Below are 19,589 nucleotides of genomic sequence, written 5' to 3'. Positions count from 1 at the left end.
CCACATCACATTAAAATCAAACAATCACAGGTAGATTTATACATTTATCCATTTTGTACACATGATAAAAGAAGAAAACAGCTAAATATTTTAATTTTTCCTCTTCTAGTGTACATTTTAATGTTCAAAATGCAATTAAGAGAGATGCAAAAGGCAAACAGTTAAGTATTCTATCTAACTTATATCCTAGGGAACAGTGTCAATATACTGCCAGTTTAGAAGTCATGTTGCCATAAGCACATGCAGAATAATGCATTCAGATAAAAAAAAGAACAAAGAAAGAAAATACAGGTTTTTCCCAAGCCTCTTTTAATTTTGCATTCACATTTGCATAGTGCCAAAATGCAGCACCATGAACATATAATTTCTCCGGTTATTTTATTCTAAACCGTGAATAGCTCTCCTCCATATTCTACTCAGCTTCAGTAATGAGATTTGGTATCAGAGCCAGTGATAAAAATGTAGCTTAGGGGCTAGTTCGAGCTTTGTTTGCATGTGAAGTTTTATATTTGAAAAGCTTTTACAGTTTAAGAAGATTTTTAAATCTATAGGCTATAATGTGTAATAAAAAATTGTAAGAATCTCTTTTCAAACCAAAGAACATCACATACAATTTCACCTCAACAGATTTTACTCCTCAGGGTAAAAACTCATCTCATAAGCCTATTCTCCTCAGAGTATGTAAGTGCTTCTTATTAAAGTATAGTACGAGTAGCATTTACTTGTATGTGAAGATGTTGACCCTGGTACTCTTATTGCCAGTGTGATGTTATAGAAACATCTCCACTCCTTTTAATGGCACAGAAACCTGGGATCCCAGCAACACTGAAACACAGAATGGCTGGAAGGGGGCTCCAAAGGGCATCTGCTTAAACACAGATGAGAGCCAGTGGCCAAAGACCACATTCAGGTGGGTCTGGAATATCTCCAATGTAGGAGGACTCAACAATCCTTCTGTGCAACTTATGCCAGGTTTCACTCACCCGCATAATGAAAAATGGGTTTTGATCTTCAGATGGAACAGCTGGGTCCAGTTCCTGTATCTGCTGCCAAATCATAGACTCTTAGAGTCATTTGGGTTGGAAGAGACCTTAGAGATCACCTAGTTCCAACGCCCTTGCCTTGGACAGGAACACCCTCCAACTAGACCAGATTGCTCAAAGCCTCACCCAACCTTGGAATACTTCCAGGGATGGGGCATCCACAGCTTTTATGGGCAACCATTCTTCCTAATGTCTAATCTAAACCTACTCTCCAGTTTGAAGCCATTCCCCCTTGTCCTGTCAGTACATGCTCTTGTCTGTCTCCATCTTTCTTGTGGGTTCTCTTCAGGTACTGCAAGGCCACAATTAAGTTACCTCAAAGCCTTCTCTTTTCCAGGCTGAACAATGCCAATTCTTTCAGTCTTTCCTCATAGGAGAGGTGTTCCATCCCTCTATTCTTACCCAACTCTTTGTTTGCTACCACTGACCATGACATTAGATGGCACAGAACACACCTTTGGCCAGCCGTCCTGGTTGTGTCCTTTAACCACTTTTTGCCTACTGCAGCCTACTCAGGGCTGAGGTGTTGAGATAAAAATTAAGCCTTGACACCATACAAGCAGTGCTCAGCCAGCCAAAATCTGAGTGTGGTATCAACACTCTTTCAGTCACAAATCCAAAGCACAGCCCCATTGAGGCTATTATGATGAAAGTTAACTTCATTCCTATCAGACCCTGTAAAATTCATCTGGAAAAAGTTTAAATGTATGTAAGGAACCAGTTAAAGGAAAGATATTAAGTGAAGTTTCCTATTACACACTCTCGAAGCAGATGTAATTAAAATAACTGTATAATGAAAGGTACAAGAACGTACCTTGTACTGATACTAGAAAAAAGAAATACTGTCAATATCCATGAACAAAACAAGGTCAGGCAGGGCAAACCAACTGAACTGGAGCACAGTGATAAAAAGTGATAAAATGAAGCCAAGTAATTTAAAAAGTAACATCTAAATGCAGTCACACTATGTAAGAACATCTCTTGTACACCTTCAGGCAAATGTCATGCCCTGTCTTTTTCCTTAGTGTTTTATGCAGCATTAAGTCAATCAGCCAGACAAAAGATAGTGAACAATATTCTGGGCTTTTTTTTTCTAAGAATGAGCTTTTTTAATATAGTTATTTTAAACAGTATTTAGTGTCTTTAAAGTCAATAAAATGCTGCAGGTTAATATCCGGTTGTGACGTATTCCCATTCCACACCTGCTATGTGGTGAAAATGTGGGCATTCTATTCCTGCTTGAGGAAGCAAAAAGGAAAAGAAAATGGTCAAAAGAGTATTACTGACTCAGAGAAAATAAGTCAACCTTTCAACTAAAATCACTAAGTTGCAAGAAACGTTCTTTTAAATCTTTTAAATCAGAGTTTGGGAAAGAACTTATAAAAGATGGAATGTTAAACAAAAAATAGCAGCAGCTGTAGTCTGAAAGAATGTGGCTGAATCTATGGAAGCCTGTGAGAGAGTACCCATGTAAGGAAAATTTCAGCTTCTTTTTCTCTACAGAAGACCCGACTGACGATACCACTGCTTTTTATTCTGCTTTTTCTATCTAAAGCTGTAGCCTTTTCTTCCTAATCAACATATCGTGCCAATCTCCATTTGTAGTGTGTGTTCAATAATGAATATACAGTGATTAAATAAGATTGTTTTCAGTTGTGTTTTTGTTGTGCTAGGCTTTTTTTCCAGAGTACTGTTAATCAAAAAACCATCAGGGCAATGACCTATGAGCTCTGAAACAGGTGGTTCTTTGAAGACATAACCAACTCTCTAGCACAATGAACAAAATGCTGGCAATGAAGTAATTACAAAAAAAATCCCCAAACTACCTAAAATGCTTCACAAAGATCACAGAAACAGGAACAAATGGGAAATCATCATGATAAGAAGTTGATATGATCATTGCTATAATTAAGAAACTCTGGGAAAAAAGATGACAGATTCAAAATGCATGCAAAAATATAAGCAGTCATTCCAATGAGTATTTGGAATATCTCCCATTTAAGGAAGAAATCTGTTCCATACACGTAAATAGCCTATTCTTAACATTACAGAGATCAAATGATTTATTATTTAGTCAGAAAGACTTAAATAGTTATAGAGTTAAAAGCATATCTGAGTAGAAGTGCCACAAGCAGGAATGTTCTCGACTTTCTCAAAACTTGCAGCAGTGAGCTTCCACGGCCAACAGATAGATCAATACATCTTCACTCCTTCAATATGTGAGGAAGGTACTGACAAAACATTAAGGTCCTTGCTTGTTTCATTTACCACTAACAAAAAAAATATTGCATCAATCTCTACCTTCTTCAACTGCATTAACCATGTTACTTTAGATCTATGGTTTACTGAAGTCCCACTATCTCTACCCACACAGTTCCCACCACAGAATGTCACCACTCCATGAACCCTTAAGGCCCAGGAACTGAATCTCATCTTCCAGGTGGTAACCCATTTCTACTGATTGCAGGAAACACAGGAAAAAAGAATCTCTGGCCTCTTAGAGCTAGAAGTACCTAAAAACCATGTCACATCCTCAACTACAGCCAGTATAACAATGTTAGTTGCCTTTTCATAAATGCAAACTCCTCATCCATTTCTCCAATTTAGACATTCTCTCAATCCCTTTGCCCAGCCAAGCACTGCTCATTCAGTCACTGCTGGCCCAATTCATGAGAAAGCAAAAACAAAGAGTTTGTGGAAGGGAACGGGTGAACAAAAGGTCCCCTGTCAAAGCCCATCACATTCCTGTCTTTGTCAGCAAGAACAAGGAGTTGCAGAAGCCAGCACTAAACCCGTGTTTTCTTTCCCTTCTGCATAATTACACATTCTGCTCCCACAATTTCTGTCATATCCAAGTGACACACAGGTAAGAAGCAGCTGCCTATTGCTTTGCTGGTCCAGCACTGCCTCTCCTTACTTCCACTGACACAGGAACAGCAGGAGATATTCTGATGTCTGTTTCCTAAGCTCCCACATGGTGACAACAGCAATGCCATCTCTGAAGTTGAACTCATGTAGGCTACACTGCTAGGTAACCCATTATCCCTTAGCACTTGAGACTCTTCTGGACTGTTTCTGACCAAAAGGGGTTTTTCAATGGAGATACTGTTCCACTAGAATAACAATGGAGTGCATCTCATCATCTCCCTGGAATATTCTCTCTCTTTCCTTTCCCACCTTCCATTTCTGACATTTTGAAGGACTGGGAGAGAGCTGAGAGGATATGCAACATTTGTTTTTTGGGGTTTTTTTGCCAATTCACCTCTCAGCAGTCCTAAAAAACCCACTTCACTATCTCACTGTAAGCTTTCTCTCAAATTTCCTCTATGAGAAAAAGCTTAGATGTCTCAATGACAGTACAGATTATTTCATTATAATGCCCATGGTTTTTTGCATTTTGACTAAGTATCAGCACTTTCATGAAATATCTAAATGTGCATCTGTTGTGGGAATAGGAAACTGATACAGTAAAGTATTTGGCCACAGAACTAGACTGGGAAAGAAGTGCTGAATTAGAGATTAAAAGACTGAGCACATGACCAGGGCAGCCTCAAAACACACAAAATTTAAGTAACAGGTGCAAGCCAAAAGGCTGCTTTTATGAATGAAGTGTTTTTCAGATGAAAGGTAGAGTACAAAGACCTCAGAGGTAAGTTTCCAGGGTCTACAATGATAATTTCTCATTGTACAATTCTATTTGAGAACTGAACAAGATCCTGAGGCAAAACTAGTTGCAAGCTGGTTGAACAGCTGTTTCAATCCCAAACCCAGTGCATGGCACATTAGATTATTTGACCAACTGTTTCAAGCACTTCTTGAGCATTTTTCATGGCCAAAAAGCTAACAGGTCTCTACTACAAAATTCTGCCTGACCACAAACCACAATCATCTTGCTTTAGTGCTCCTTTCATGCTATTCCTAGTCTCTGCTCTCAAGAGAGTAGAGAAAATGTATTAGAATCCTGAACAGCAACAAAGGAAAATAATCAGTGTGTTTCAAAACAGACACACAGTGGAGGATATCCACTCTTTCCCAGCACCATTCATCTGGAATAACTGAGAAATAAGCTTGAAATGCTCAAGAAACATTAACAGCAAGAGTATCAAGTAGTCATTTGCAGTAACCATATGTAAAGGCAGTATTTCCTTACTAGACAAGCCATGCCCTTGCTACTTCAGTTCAGGGTCAAGTCTGGAAATTAAGATCTCAGGATGAGTCTGAATCCTTGCTCATAAGCATGAAAAAGTACCTTTATGAGATAAAAAGGAACAAAACACCTAAGCCAAGACAGTAGTTCTGCTAAAAAGGCTTCAGAGACAGCTGATGGAACTAGTGATAAAACATGCTGGTCTATCATGACAGTCAGATCACAGCACAAATTCTATTTATTATTATTAAATAATACAAAGTTTATTATTATCCCAGCTAGCAATTTTTTTCACCAAATTCTGATATAGATAAATGTTAGATGGGATGGAACAAACTGAAATTCACCTCATCAAACATGGTGTATAAATACCTCAGAAAAATTGTCAAACCAAAATAAAGAAGATACACACAAGACACACACCAAAACCCCCCGAACACTTTCATCACCTTTCCATTTCTGATAAAGTTAGTGAGGACATCTCTAGATCTTTTGATGAGGTAAAATCTAAGAAATCTCATTTCTCTTTTGTGCGTCATAGTAAAGATATGTAAGAAAGCATGGGTAAAACTTTATGCTAGAAATATCCTTGCAAGTAGGTTTCTCTGGGCAAAAAGAAACTCTACATCTAGTAATATATGTTACACACATAAAAGTGCATTCTTTCAAAGCCAGGCTTTCAGCCAGATGGAGATTACAACAGTTTATAATTTATATTACTACAATGCTTAGAAACCACATGCATTGGGCCAGAATTCGTTTTTCTGTGGAATATTTTATTCTGAATGCAAAAGTGTGGTACTAAGCATAAGCCTGTGGCACAATGAATTCCAGGATGAGCACAAGTTAATAAATACAACCACCCCAGTGTCTGTGACAATCCAACAGGGCACAGGCAATCCAGGAGGTTCCTGGAATGTATTGATGACAATTCCTCCAAGTCATACAGGAACCAGCTAGGAGGGGTGCTATGCTGGAACTTCTTTTCACCACCAAAGAAGGACTAGGGAAGGAATGTGACATTCAAGAGCAGCCTGAGCTGCTGTAGCCCTGAAGATCCTTAGTGCAATGAGGAGGGTACACAGAAAGTTCACTACTCTTCAGGACTTCAGGAATTTGCCTGGGAGAGTACCATGGGATAAGGGGGATAAGAAGGACCCAAAAAGGCTGGCTGATAGTGAAGGACAGCCTCCTCCAAGTGCAGGATCGGTGCAGCAACAAAGAAGTCGTCAGGCAAAAACACTGGGAGGCCTGCAGGGATACACAAGGAGCTCTTGGAAAAACTTTAAACACCAAAAAGAAGGCCTACAGAGGGTGGAAGCAAGGACAGGTACTCTGTGAGGCATATAGAGGAATTGTCCCAGCATATTGTGCCTGACAAATCTGGTGACATTCTCTGACAGGGTTACAGAATTGGTGGATGAAGGAAGAGGAACTGCAACTGGCACAATCTACCTGGACTGGTGCAAAGTATTTGACACTGTTCTGCATGACATACGGACTGGAGAGATGGATACGACAGACAGACCATAAAGAATTGGCTGGGTTGGCTGCATAAAAGGAGTTGCACTAAGGGCTCAATGTCCAAATGGAGAGCACTGACAAGCAGCACTCCTCAGGGGTCAGTACTGGGACTGGCACTGTTTAACACCTTCATCAAAGACAGGGACAGTGGCACTCACTGAGCCCAGAGGAGGCAACAAAGATGCCCAGAGGGATTAAGCATCTCTCCTGTGGAGACAGGCTGACAGAGTTGGGGCTGTTCAGTAAGAAGAGAAGGCTCTGGGAAGACCATAGAGCAGCCCTCAACACCTGAGGGAGGTTGCACGAGAGCTTTCCAAAGGGCCTGCAGGGCAAGGGGGGTGGCTTTAATGAAAGAAGGCAGGTTTATATTAAGGCAGGTTTATATTAGATTAGATATATGGAAGAAATACAGAAACCCTCCATGGCAGGGAGGCTGGAACTAGATGGTCTTTAAGGTCTCTTCCAACTCAAACCACTCTATGAAATACACAGTATCTTCTTCTCTGTTGAATGAGCACACAGAGGTTTTGGGGTTCCATCAAAACTCTCATATCCACACATGTAACTCTCTTAACTGAATAAAAATCCCTTTTCATACTGACAGGCATAAAAAGAAAAGGTAGGCAGAGCAAGGTAGGTTTGAAAATGTATCAATAAATACTGCAAAATGAAAACTGTAACATTTATTGAGACTTTCCTCTTGACACTATACTGAACTCAATATACTATATGTGTCACCTGAGGAGGAGGGTGAATTTTAAAATTCTTAAAAAATAGTTACTTACCTTTGTGACAGCTTTGGAAGAAAAAGTAATTTCATCAATGAAAGTAACAATATCATCCGGATCAAGTCTATCAAAGTATTTTGAGCACATATCATATGCATGTAGCCACTCATCCATGGTTTCTGGTATTTTTTTAATGAGATGATGATCACCATTCCAAAAAAGTCTTTGTAACCACACAGCATAAACAGAACTTGGTGACAGCATGCTGCCATCTTTTTTAGGAATTTTGGGAGCCAGTTTGGAAATAGATAAGATATTTTGACTTGTAAGGATGGGCTCCAGTGTTTCCAGAGGGTTTTCATTTTCATCTGTTAGTTTTTTGTAATTAAGACCTAGGGACAGAAAGAGAGAGAAGTAAAAGTTATTCATAATTAAATCTGCTCACACTCCACAATGCCATGGAAAACAATGAATACACTAGCATCTACAGAACTAAAAAGACTCTAGCCCATCCCCTTTTACAAACATATATACTGACAGACTTAGATTTTATGATGTCCTGGTCCATGTGAAATTTCTCAATCCATGCAACATATTTTAACATTATATATTGCTCCAACAAGGGGAATGGATTAAAACTGAAAGAGGGTACATTTAGATTAGCTATATGGAAGAAATCCTTCACTGTGAGTGTGGTGAGTCACTGGAACAGGCTTCCCAGAGAAGCTGTGGATGCCCCATCTCTGGAAGTGTTCAAGGCCAGGTTGGGTGGGGCTCTGAGGAACCTACTCTAGTGGAAGGTGTCCCTGCCCATGGCAGGGGATTTGGAACTGGTTGATTTCTAATGTCCCTTCCAACCCCAACCATTCTGTGATTCTATGACACAACCCAAAAAAAGCAGATTCTCAAAGAAGCAAGAACATGTACATGATATACAGAATCATGCTAGAACTTAAATGTAAACCCTAGAAAACCTCTGCATATAATTTCTAAGACAACTGACTTCTATTGTTATGTTCACGTCATGTTCTTATTCATACACCTTGGGCCTACAGCCTCTACAGACTCCTATCTCTAAACTATGTTGAACACTTGAGAATTTTGATTAGGGGTGTAACACAAAGATTTAATTTTTTACCACACAAACTGACTAATTTATGTCTGGCATATGGTCCCAGGACACCGCCTTTTTGTTCCTTAATAGTTTTGAATGTAAAGAATTTCTTGGCAGAATTTTCTTTGACAAGCATTAGAGAACTTGAGTGCTGAATAACATCAATAAGAACTGAAGGTTATCCCTCCTCTCCAAAAAAATTATTGACTTTTTTCTTCCTGCAATACATGAATGCATATTCACCATCTCTTCAAAGTGCAGCACAGTTAGTGTCCAATAGACATTAGGTTCCAATATTGATCAATTAATTCATCCTCACAGGAGGTAATGCCATACAGTGTGCATTTTTCATTCTGAAACTAGATTTGCAGTTGTGCAAATAAAATTCAAGACAGTACCCAACTAACAAGCAAATTGAAAGTAGTATACAAAATTTCAGAGTCCTTAGCAGTAGTGTATTTTACAGTAATTGTCTGAAAACTTTGGGCTACAAACAATGCTGTAATTCTGGGAAAGCAAAAGGTAACATCAAGGATAAAACATAAAATATTATCCTCTTTCAGACAAACAAACACAAAATGCATAAAGTCCCTAATACGTTCTGTAATTCATACTCTTGAAAGGTAAGCTTTCCTAAGTCCTTTGAGAATATTTATGTTAAACTTGTAGCGTTAAAAAATATACTCTAAGAACTTGATATTTTTCTCTTAAAATTTCCCTCTGAAATACCACCAATAATTTTAACTTGCATCACTAACAGAAGTCTCTTCTTAACTATTTTTTTCTTGCTGTGATCAAATAAATTTCCAGTAAAACAAACAGAAGGAACTTATGGCTATATTAGTTGTATTCATCTCCTTCGCTCACAGAACAAATAATTACCTGGAAAACAAATTAGCTCAGCATAATCCTGCCAATACTGAGGTAACAAAATAACAAATACAGTTAAAAAAAAAAGAAACAGGTACTCTCCTACCTGGTGCAACTGCTTTGAATTTTTTCAGGAGTCGGATGTGAGTTTCAGGTTTAAGAGTATGGTTCACCACTTCTGAGCAGCCACAGTTTTCCAGGAGTGTAAAATAATAAAGCAACCGCTGGTGATCTTTGCCTTCAATACTTGGGTAAACATATTTAGCCATGTGTTCATGAAAGGTTTCAGGGCTGGTTTTCAAAGTCTCAAATAGACCAAGACTTTGTGCTCTTTCTTCTATTTCCAGTGTTGATAACCTGTGTTTAAAAATAACTTCTGCTTAAAGGCCTGGATGTGCCATGAAAGATTCTTACAGCTGTACACCCAGGAGACAGGACAATCCTTTCCTCTCTTTAGGGTCTCACTCACAAACATTTAGATAATTGCACACTCTATAAACAAAAGCTGAGCAACTCTTGTATTTCCTGATCCTGTTACCTGTTAGCTTGGACATGTAGATTAAAGGTTATGAATACCGAAGTGGAATTCAAAGCAGGATTTCACATCTGTGACTGTAGCTATATATAAAAGGAAAAATACATCAAAGATATGTGTAAAGGATGACTTTATTAAACAAACTAAGCAACCACTTGTGGCTGAATGATGCTTAAAGATCCTATTGCTCAGTTAGAAGCTTTCCCTGTCCATTACATTCTATATTCTGTAGTTGATAAGTACCTGTGCACATCTTGAGAGATGTTATCACTGAAAACTGGCTCCTGCCCAGCAATTAATCTATTTGGCACTATTATTCATGCTTAAGACAGTTTATCAAGTTGCTTCTCAAACTGTCATCCACGAAAGCTTAAGAAAATATCAGTAAGGCTTGGGTTGACCTCAGTCAGTCTCGCTGCTTCAGGAAATTCTCTCCTGAATCTTTTGAAAAGAGCATTAGCTCTTCCACAGCATGAATTCAGGCACCTCCAGCTGACTACATAAAAGATAATCATTCCTTTTTCCCTCAGCTGGGAGAAAAATGGGTGTACATCATCTTAAGTTCAAATCTTTTTCAACCAAAAATTTTACCTGAATCTGAGGAAAGAAGTAACCAACAGATGATTCCTACCTTGAGTCCCCCCAGAGTCCAATCATGTGGCACATTAGATAGTACATTTCATTTGGAAATCTGATGTCTTTTAGTATCATTTAATTTTCCTCTACCTTTAAAACTGATTAAATTAGAATTTCATCATTTCCCTTCACAAATATACATGCTGTAAATTAGTGTTCTTCTTTAATATTCAACTAAAATGTCTCTGTTTCATTCTTAAAGGTGATTTTATTACAGCAAATACCACAAACAACCTTCTTATTTTAAACTTAACTTATTTCTTAGGGAGAATAAAATATTTTTGAGTTATTTTTACATATACAATCTACCCCAAGGTTGTTAACATTGCAAGCATTCTTTTAATTCTATAGATTTTTCTTAATTGATATTTTTCTACAATATTAATGAAAACAAGTATGATATTAATAGAAATAAAGTACCATTCACTCCTCATATCAGGGAAAGCAGACACTTGAACCTGAAGTATTTCAAGAGTGTGATATGACTATTTTTTGTGTTCATACTCAAAGTTCAAACTAAAAGGTAGTTGAGCATTAAGTTGTATGAATAGGATTGGCAGATATTTGCAGTGTGTTTTTAGGACAGGGCTGATTGTGGATGGGAAGAGTTTATGATGTTGTTCAGAAAGATTCCGGAACAAGAGGTTCTGTGATTGACAAAATTTTGTGTTGCTGAAATCATAAACTGCATTTTATAGTTTTGATAATAAAATGTGATCAGACTGTTTAAAAGAAATAACTAGATTTCCACTTATTTTTTATAAAATGTGATTCTGAACAATTTTCAGATTCATAGTCCACAAAAAAAGTCTTAATTCTTTGTCATCAAGTAATCAAAAAAAAAGTTAATACAAACTATGTTAATACAACCTATGAAGCTCTTTTGAGCTTCTCCCTATGTAAAGTGGCTTATAGAAATACTGCATATTTGGTAAAAGAGATTAAGTCAGAATAAACTTCATTTCAGTTCAGAATGAATGCATAATGAAACATGTATTATTAATGCCCTAATCCCAAGACTCAAATATACTGAAATGGTCATTTACTGTCAATCAATTTTAAAATGAGATTATGATACAAAAAAACCCATGCTCAGCAGCATATTATGCTTTTATAAATCAACTTTTAAGACTTTGAATTTCCTCAGGGAAAATACGGTTACTCTGTATTCTGTGATTTCAGAATTCTATTAATACTAACTCAAGGAGGACAAGAACAAAGAACACTATAGAATATTGTTGCAAAACACCTTAGGTAATATTCTAGTCCCAAAGAAGGCAGATGGCTCTTTCACCCCAGTGCTGCCATGTTTATATCCTGTCTGTTTTGTTTAAAGCAGTAAATAATTTAGCAGCATCAAAATTCAGAGGGTATGACTTCTCTGTTTTTTGGAGGAAGTGAAGAAAATCTCAGAATATTATTTCATCTTCTCCAGACAATTCATCAGGCTTTGTTTTTTATCCTTCATGTTTTTAAAATGTTTTAATGTTTTTAATTAATAATTAAGAAAGGTACAAACACTGCTCCAAGCTAAAGGTGCTTTAAGAATTTAACACTTGAAACAAACCAAATTAATTTGATCATGTCTCAGAACAGCAGATAAGAGCTGCTGCATTACACAGTGAGTTCTACATCACTGTCATCTGCACATGCCATTCAGGCAAGCAGCTTGGTCTCCCATCAAATGGGTTTATTCCTCTTTCAGTAGGCAAAAAATGCCTGACATGATGTAACAGGTTAAAATAAAAAATATAATTTAAAAATAAAGGCTGTGAAGCCACTTTGGAGTGGAGACTATAACCACCCTCCCCTTATGCCACATCAGTGCCAGGTTTGGTCTGCCATTAATCTTACAGGCTAGAACAGTTCAAGTAAAACTTTGTTAAAAGAAAAAGCATGCTTCTATCAAAAAACAAAACTGAGATGAACAGATGCACAATGTGAATAGCGAGCTCCAATATATTCATTTCCTCTGTTATGTAGAATAGAGGTCAACAAAGAGCAAAATGCTAAAAAACAGAGAAACTATCAGGTTTCAGGATATATTACAGGGAGCAAGAGTAACTACAGGATAAGTTGCTACTGGAAGAGAGAATTAAACTTTCCAAGTTGTGGAAACCTGAACACTGAAACAAAAGTCCTGGAATACTCTGAAGAACAGTAAGACACATACGGACTTTTAACCTTGCCTGCAACACCAGTTTTCACAGCTGGTTGCAGAAGCATTATGTGGAAAAGATAAAAATTCCCATACTATCCCAACACAAGACAATTGAACCCAAAATCCAAACTCCGCCCCCAATATAATTCAATTCTGTCATACATTAGCATTTATCTCTGTAACATAATTGTATGTGCATTTGCAGAGGGGACAACTTACCCACTGTCAGTGAATAAAAATTCCAGATGGGTCATGTAAACTTCCCAAAGTGGAACACTGTATCGCTGAGCCAATGAAATAGCAATTTTATAGACATTTTCTTCAAGTGTCCTGGTAGAGGAGAGACATGACACAAAACAAGGAAAAGTTATGTTAAGCCCTATGAGACATAACATGAAAATAAATCCTTAAGCTAGAAAACTCATTATTTCTTTTTTTTTTTTTTTCATAAAACAAGGAACATAGAAAAAATTTTAAATAAAAATACACTAATTGTGTCTTCCTGCATTTACTTATACTTGGTGCTCCATTTGGGGAAAAAAATAGAACATAAAAAACTACAGAGATATTTCAAAGACAGGAAATTACTCCACAAACACTAGCTCTCAATGGCAACTTCTACTCAACCCTGTGCTAAAGCAAAAATCTCAGTTTTCATTTCATTTCAGTTACGAAGTGATGAAGGATGTAACTTGTCACAGTTAGCATTTATTTGATTTAGTTGCAACACCTACACTTTTTTAGCACAGCTGGTATATAAATCCTCAAAGCACTTCCTAGTAATTCACAGACAAACACTCCTAGTATTTGTAGACTAAAAGGTGTGAAGATGTCCAGCTCACTCTATCCTAAAATATTAAAAAGTGCTTTTCTGTTAGTGCATAACCCCTTTAAGAAAACAACAGATGGAGAATATGGTAGAATATGAAAGCCTAAATTTAACTTCATACTAATCTTTACTATTCCAGTATAGTATGGTCTAAATAGAGACAAATGGTTCTTGGTTTTAAGCTGGCATAGAACCAATATTATTCAGGCTAACACTGGGATTTTTGGGTTTTGGTTTCAGTTTGGTTGGATGGGTCTTTTCAGGATAAATTACTTGTGTGTAGTTACTTCCTAATAGGTCTGTCATGAACAACTTCTTTAAAATGTATTTAATGTGAATACTTGAGGTGGCTCTGCTTGAGCAGGGAGGTTGGGCAAGATGATCTCCAGAGGCCCCTTGCAAGCTCAGCCATTCTGTGATTCAGTGAAAGAGGAAGATGGTATGAATGCTTTAGCTTCAAAATAATCCAGTCAATCATACCAATCAAGAATGGCTCCTGGAACTCGTGGGATCCATTCCTCTTGGAACTTTATAAGCTATACCCCAGGCCTCCCTTCCTGTCTAAGAGTGGCATGCAGCAGCCTAAGGCATGGCAGTTTAAGGAAATGATACCATATAAAAGAAGAACAGTATAAGCAATTCATTCATTGTCAAGATAACAACAAAAACAAGCAGCTGTTGCACAATGAAAAGCAGAAAAAAATGTCTATTGCCTTGCAAAGAATCTTTTAACTTTCTTTTACACACCCCTGTCCATGCCCAGCCCTGACTGCCTTTGGTGTGAGCCTGAGGACTGCCAAATGAATCCTCACTGAAGGCTCCAGCACAGGCACACTTTGGATCTATTTTGGTGTTATTTCACCAAGACTGGAGCAAACCAAATAAACAACAGCCTCCAAAGATATACCCCAAATACAGAAGATCAGAACAGATAACTACTGGTTAGGTAGTTTTAGCAAATTGCTCCTTCTAGTACAAAGCTGTTTTGTAAATAAGATCCAATCTTTTCCAGGTGTTGTTTCTTCAAACAGCACTTCATAAAAGATTAAAAAACATGAGGTACTTAATTAAAAAATAAGAACAAATATGCTACATAATTACATTGAATTTGTGCATCTTTTTCACTAGAAAATGCAGATTAAGACTCCACTGAGAAGATTAAAGCAAGGAAGCTGCAAGCTGAACAAGTAATTAACTCGATCTTTGCAAGTGCCCCGCACAGAAGTGCCACTCTCATTCACATACTAAGAAGCCTTACTTCTCTTAACCTTCTCATATTGTGCTTTTAACTATACTTACTGAAGGAACTTTTTCTTCATATTTACTTTATTTTACAAGAGACAGTATCTATGAACTCTTGGTTGACAATGTAAGTAACCCTGTTGTAATCAAAGTAAGTATCTGTAGTAAGAGAAGACTACTTTTACTGAAGTTGCTGTAGGTAGTCATCAAGATATAACCTAGTGACACACTAGACATATGTGCTTAATAACTATATACACAAAGCAGGTAATTAAACATAAAAAAACATAATTAAACATTAAAAAATTATTACAAGCTACTTTTATGAATGCAGTGACAAAATCTGTACAGGTAGAGATTTCACAGATGTAAAGCACCAGCTTAGTGTTCAACACCTGACTTTATACAACTACTCTTATTCAGTATATCAATTCTGTTTAGTAGCAAATTTCTACTGGAACTGTAGCTATGAGTAGCTACACATGTGGAAAACTGAAAATATTTAAATATGCTCTTCAAAAGCTTTATGCAGACATCAGTTGAAAATCTGAGATTGTATTTAAAGCTTCTTATTGCAGAGAACTCTTCCTCTGACAGTCTGTCAACTATTCAGCTGTGACTGTCCCAAAAGCCTGTGTCATAATCATGACTTGTTCACAGCTTGAAGTACTTGTATGCAGATATTAATTAAAGGTATTTTTAAATGAAAAGTGCTATCCTGTATCTTACATTTTTTTCTGTTCTGGATTTCTGAAAGATGAGATAAAAGCATGCTAAAGATCAGAATATATGTGGTGAAGTACTTCCAAATGACTACAGGGAAAAAATATGGTTATATACAGCAGTTCTAACTAAATTATTAAGAATAAAATACAGTTTAACAACTTTTTTTTTTTTAACTATAGTTCATTCTAAACTTTGATGCATGGGCATACTCTAAGAAATTGCTAGGGCAGATTTACAGGAAATGAAAGAAAAGACCAAACCTTCACCTATGTTCTGCCTTCATTAATCCCTAATTAAGTTTATTAGTAGCAGTTAGTAAATGAAAAGTTATCGATTCAATTATAGATCCATTTATTTGAACAACATTTCATTTAAGTAGAGCAATTGCATAGAAAAAGCTCCAATTGTAGCAGCATTACAGTGCAAATCTCTAAAGCAAGTAAATTATCTCTCTAAAGGTCAGCACTACTTTCAATTTACTCTCCTAATTTAAAGCTTAAAGCTATTCCATTCTAAAATAAAGGAAACAAACATAATGCACATTACTTACTCTGCCAATCCCAGTATTGTTTCTCTCTTGTACTGTGCATCTGCTGTAAATCTCTGCACGTCCACTCCTTTGCCAAGTCCTTGCAGCGTCTGAGCCTGAGTGAAGTCCAGCAGTCGTTCATTGTAGTAATGCAGCTGATTTATCAAAGTGGTGATGTCCTCAGGCCAGTCTGCATGGGCATACTGGGTAACATGCTTTGTGACCATGTGAATCAACTCCTTTGGATCAGCCTGCAAAATAATTGACCACAAACTAAAAAAAAATCCCTGTTAATTCTGAACAAAAAATTATCAATATATAGCTGGTCCCTCATTTCAGGACTAGGAGATTTGTTTCCATTTCTGAGAAATTTTAAGTAAACAGAATTTAAAATTTTCTGTAAGGCCCATTTGTTCTGATATTATAATTTATCCTTTTGGAATGTTTAACACTACTCCATATGACACAAATATTAAAAAAACCCACAACAAACCTCATGAAATTAATGGTGACAAATGTTTCACTATGACTGAATTTATTTGTTTTTAAATTCCTTGTTTTTATTTACATTGAACTAGGCAATTGATTGGTCAAACATTGAAGTAAAAGAAAAGGTACTGAATTTCTGATGCACTTCTCTAACACAGAATTGAAGAGAGGAATACCTTTAAAGTGTCGAGCACTAATACTATCGAAGTATTGGAGGATCCATAAATTACTTGAGGCATTGCCTACACCCTGAATCTTCAAAGAATTAAATACTGATCATCCATGGACTACAGCAACCTCAGTTTTCAAAATACCTTAATCACAAATAAAACGTACTTTTCTGTGTTAGAAATTACACACCAAGTGCATCTCTAATAAACCATTAACTTTTGTAGCCAAAAATCCTCATGGCAAAGCAACAATTTAGAACAGAAAGCATGACAAATGAATGTGTTCCAAATTATCTCAAGATCTGGACAGTGGCTGTATCTAGCCACCTCCATTTGAACAGAGCTCTGAGTAATATGTAAACACTTGACATACTCAATACTTTGATTTCTCTCTTTCATGAAAAATAAGGACACCAGCAGCTCAATGCCAAAAAGATGCACTATGACTTCTGTGTGGCATCCACTGAGGAAGGAGTACCTCCAAAAGGGCCATTAAAAAATACCTCGAGGTGCCAGGGTAGTTAAAGTATTTCTGAAGAGAAACAGCTGATGTAACTGCTGTGCTCTCAAAAACATTCAGTGTACCACAGCAATATACTTTGGTTTTTTACTACAGACATATTCTGCTACATTAGTAGATAAACTTGTGAACATTGACCAGAGTGCACAGCTGGGTAAAACATGCATCAAAAGTTTAAACCTTGAGTTGTGCTTTATTTTTTCTGTGACTTGCTGGTCATTCTAAATTGATTTTTTTTCAAGTCTTAATGGACAGGCTGCTCACCAAGTCACATTAAATGCTACAGGGCATCCTTTTTCCTCTCCACTACACACTTCTGAAGCCCTCCAAACATTGCAAACTCGCTGGTTTTATAAACAACAGCAGTACTTCTTTCAAGGCTGCTTAGGAGATTGGTACTAGAATAATAAAACCTCACAAAAAGAGACAGGCAAGCAGAGCAGTGCCTCTACAACACAATTATATCAGCTGGAAAGCCATCCACACGCTATTAAGTACTCTGGTACCTCATTCTATGTGATACACTAGAAAACAGCATGGAAACAGGGAATGTCAGAGCAAGACAAGGAAACATGTTTAACATAACTGCCTAAAACCTCCAGTCCACTGAGAAAGGCAGGTTCCTTGACAGCATATGGGAGTAAATTTGCTCTCTTTTGTTAGGTTTCCCCTCTCCATTACAGCCCCATTTGTTATATTTCTGTCAAAGCACCTGTGTGTAATCTTCCATGCTGCCTTCTTTATGGTCCCAAGGATCTTATTTTGAAATAATATCTTGAGGTCTATTGGACTTACTAACGTCAAATTTAGAATAAAAGAACCATACACTATATGAATAGCCATGTATATATAACCACACATATATACAGCAAAATAAAGTGCAAACTCTTCCATCTAGAAGATAAAAATTATACATTTAGATTAAGAAAACACAATTGAAGTCTTTTTACTGCAAGCAGTTGCCAAAGATTGTCTTATTTTCTTCACCACCAGAAATCTTTCAACCAAGTGTTATCTTCTTATCTCTTAAAAAACCCATGGCCCAAACTCTCACAGTACATGAACCCAAAATCAGTTTAGAGAAATACCAGTCTTCTATTTGGTATGAAGATGCATAGAACTTGTATTTCATAATTTTAAATATTCATTTTTTAACATCTTCACATTTTTAATAATACATATCTTTTAGAAGAAAAGCAAAACTATTTCTCCATCTATTAGATACCTAATTCAATTAGACATGATGCTTGTTCTAATGAACAGTAAGAGAAAAAAATCACTACAGCTGTATTTCCAGTTTTCAAAAAATGTTTAACAAATTTTAATTGAAAAAACCATAACAACTAGCTAGTAACAGTACCCGGCCATGAAGAAAATCAGCAAAATCAGTCAAGTCTGCATCTTACTACAGCATTCACAGTGTTTATAAATTCTTGGACTATCATCAAATTGTAACAGACAGCAATTTGTGTAAACACAAAATAATTTGGACAAGACCCATAAGATGCCATATTCAACTTGTTCCCTTTCTAACATCACCTGTCAAAAACTACACCAACAACTCCCGAATAGCTACTGCACAATTCTCTCTGTTGGTTTTTCAGAGTCCTTCAGCCAGTGAGAAATCGTGCTTAGGTGTCCAGCTCCCCTATTTAGCAGATAATCTCCTTCAGTACTTCTAGACAGACATTTGAAAAAAGCTTTCTCTCCTGTGATCATGCAGGAAGGGCATTTTACATGCATACATTGTAAACACAGGGTGAGTTTCCAGACAAGCCACAAGAGCTGACCCAAATGTATGACACCCTTAACTCAGAAGCCTCCCTAGCATCACCAGGGGAAATCCCTCAGGAACTCCTTGCCAATGCATTTTACTCATCTCTTGGGCTAACACTATATTTCTGCTGACAGAGGTCTTACTTAGGAAATAAGAAAAAAACAACAAACAAAATGGAGAGAAAACAAAAAGCACACATCACTTTAGCATAAAGCTGATTTAATTTCATTCTCTTAGATGTGATTTACTCAGCACAGGTCAGGTGTCTATCCATATTGCCTCACTGGTCATAACCAATAAGCCTCAGCAAGGATTCAGGGTCCACCTGAGTAAATGTTTCAAAGCAGTTCTTCTTTTTTGACCACTCTCTGTAAGTGACATCAGTCAAACCCCTCAATAAATGTACCACTGTGATAGTATAAATGCAATACTAGTTTTAAAAGGAAATAGGTGATTTTGGTCTTGGAATGCCTTCATTCTTATGCATGAATTAATCTTCAATTCCTAGGACTTTTTTCCTGGCAAGTTGGTATGTCTTTTTTCCTCTTA

The 19,589-nt window shown here is 36.9% G+C and overlaps 1 protein-coding gene across 1 annotated transcript in view; it reads right to left on the bottom strand.

Moving 5' to 3' along the window:
- The window catches only part of NBAS (NBAS subunit of NRZ tethering complex), a 162,541-nt gene that overhangs the window by 48,812 nt on the left and 94,140 nt on the right, over window positions 1-19,589 (bottom strand). Inside the window, exons 41-44 of the mRNA XM_063424697.1 lie at window positions 16,106-16,335; window positions 12,978-13,088; window positions 9,533-9,783; window positions 7,500-7,834 (exon numbers count right to left, since the gene is read on the bottom strand). Coding sequence (XP_063280767.1) covers window positions 7,500-7,834; window positions 9,533-9,783; window positions 12,978-13,088; window positions 16,106-16,335 — 927 coding nt within the window. The remainder of the gene's footprint in view (window positions 1-7,499; window positions 7,835-9,532; window positions 9,784-12,977; window positions 13,089-16,105; window positions 16,336-19,589) is intronic.

This window comes from Prinia subflava, chromosome 2, assembly GCF_021018805.1.
Source record: "Prinia subflava isolate CZ2003 ecotype Zambia chromosome 2, Cam_Psub_1.2, whole genome shotgun sequence".
Lineage (NCBI taxonomy): Eukaryota > Metazoa > Chordata > Aves > Passeriformes > Cisticolidae > Prinia > Prinia subflava.
This window is presented reverse-complemented; position numbering and strand designations above follow the sequence as displayed.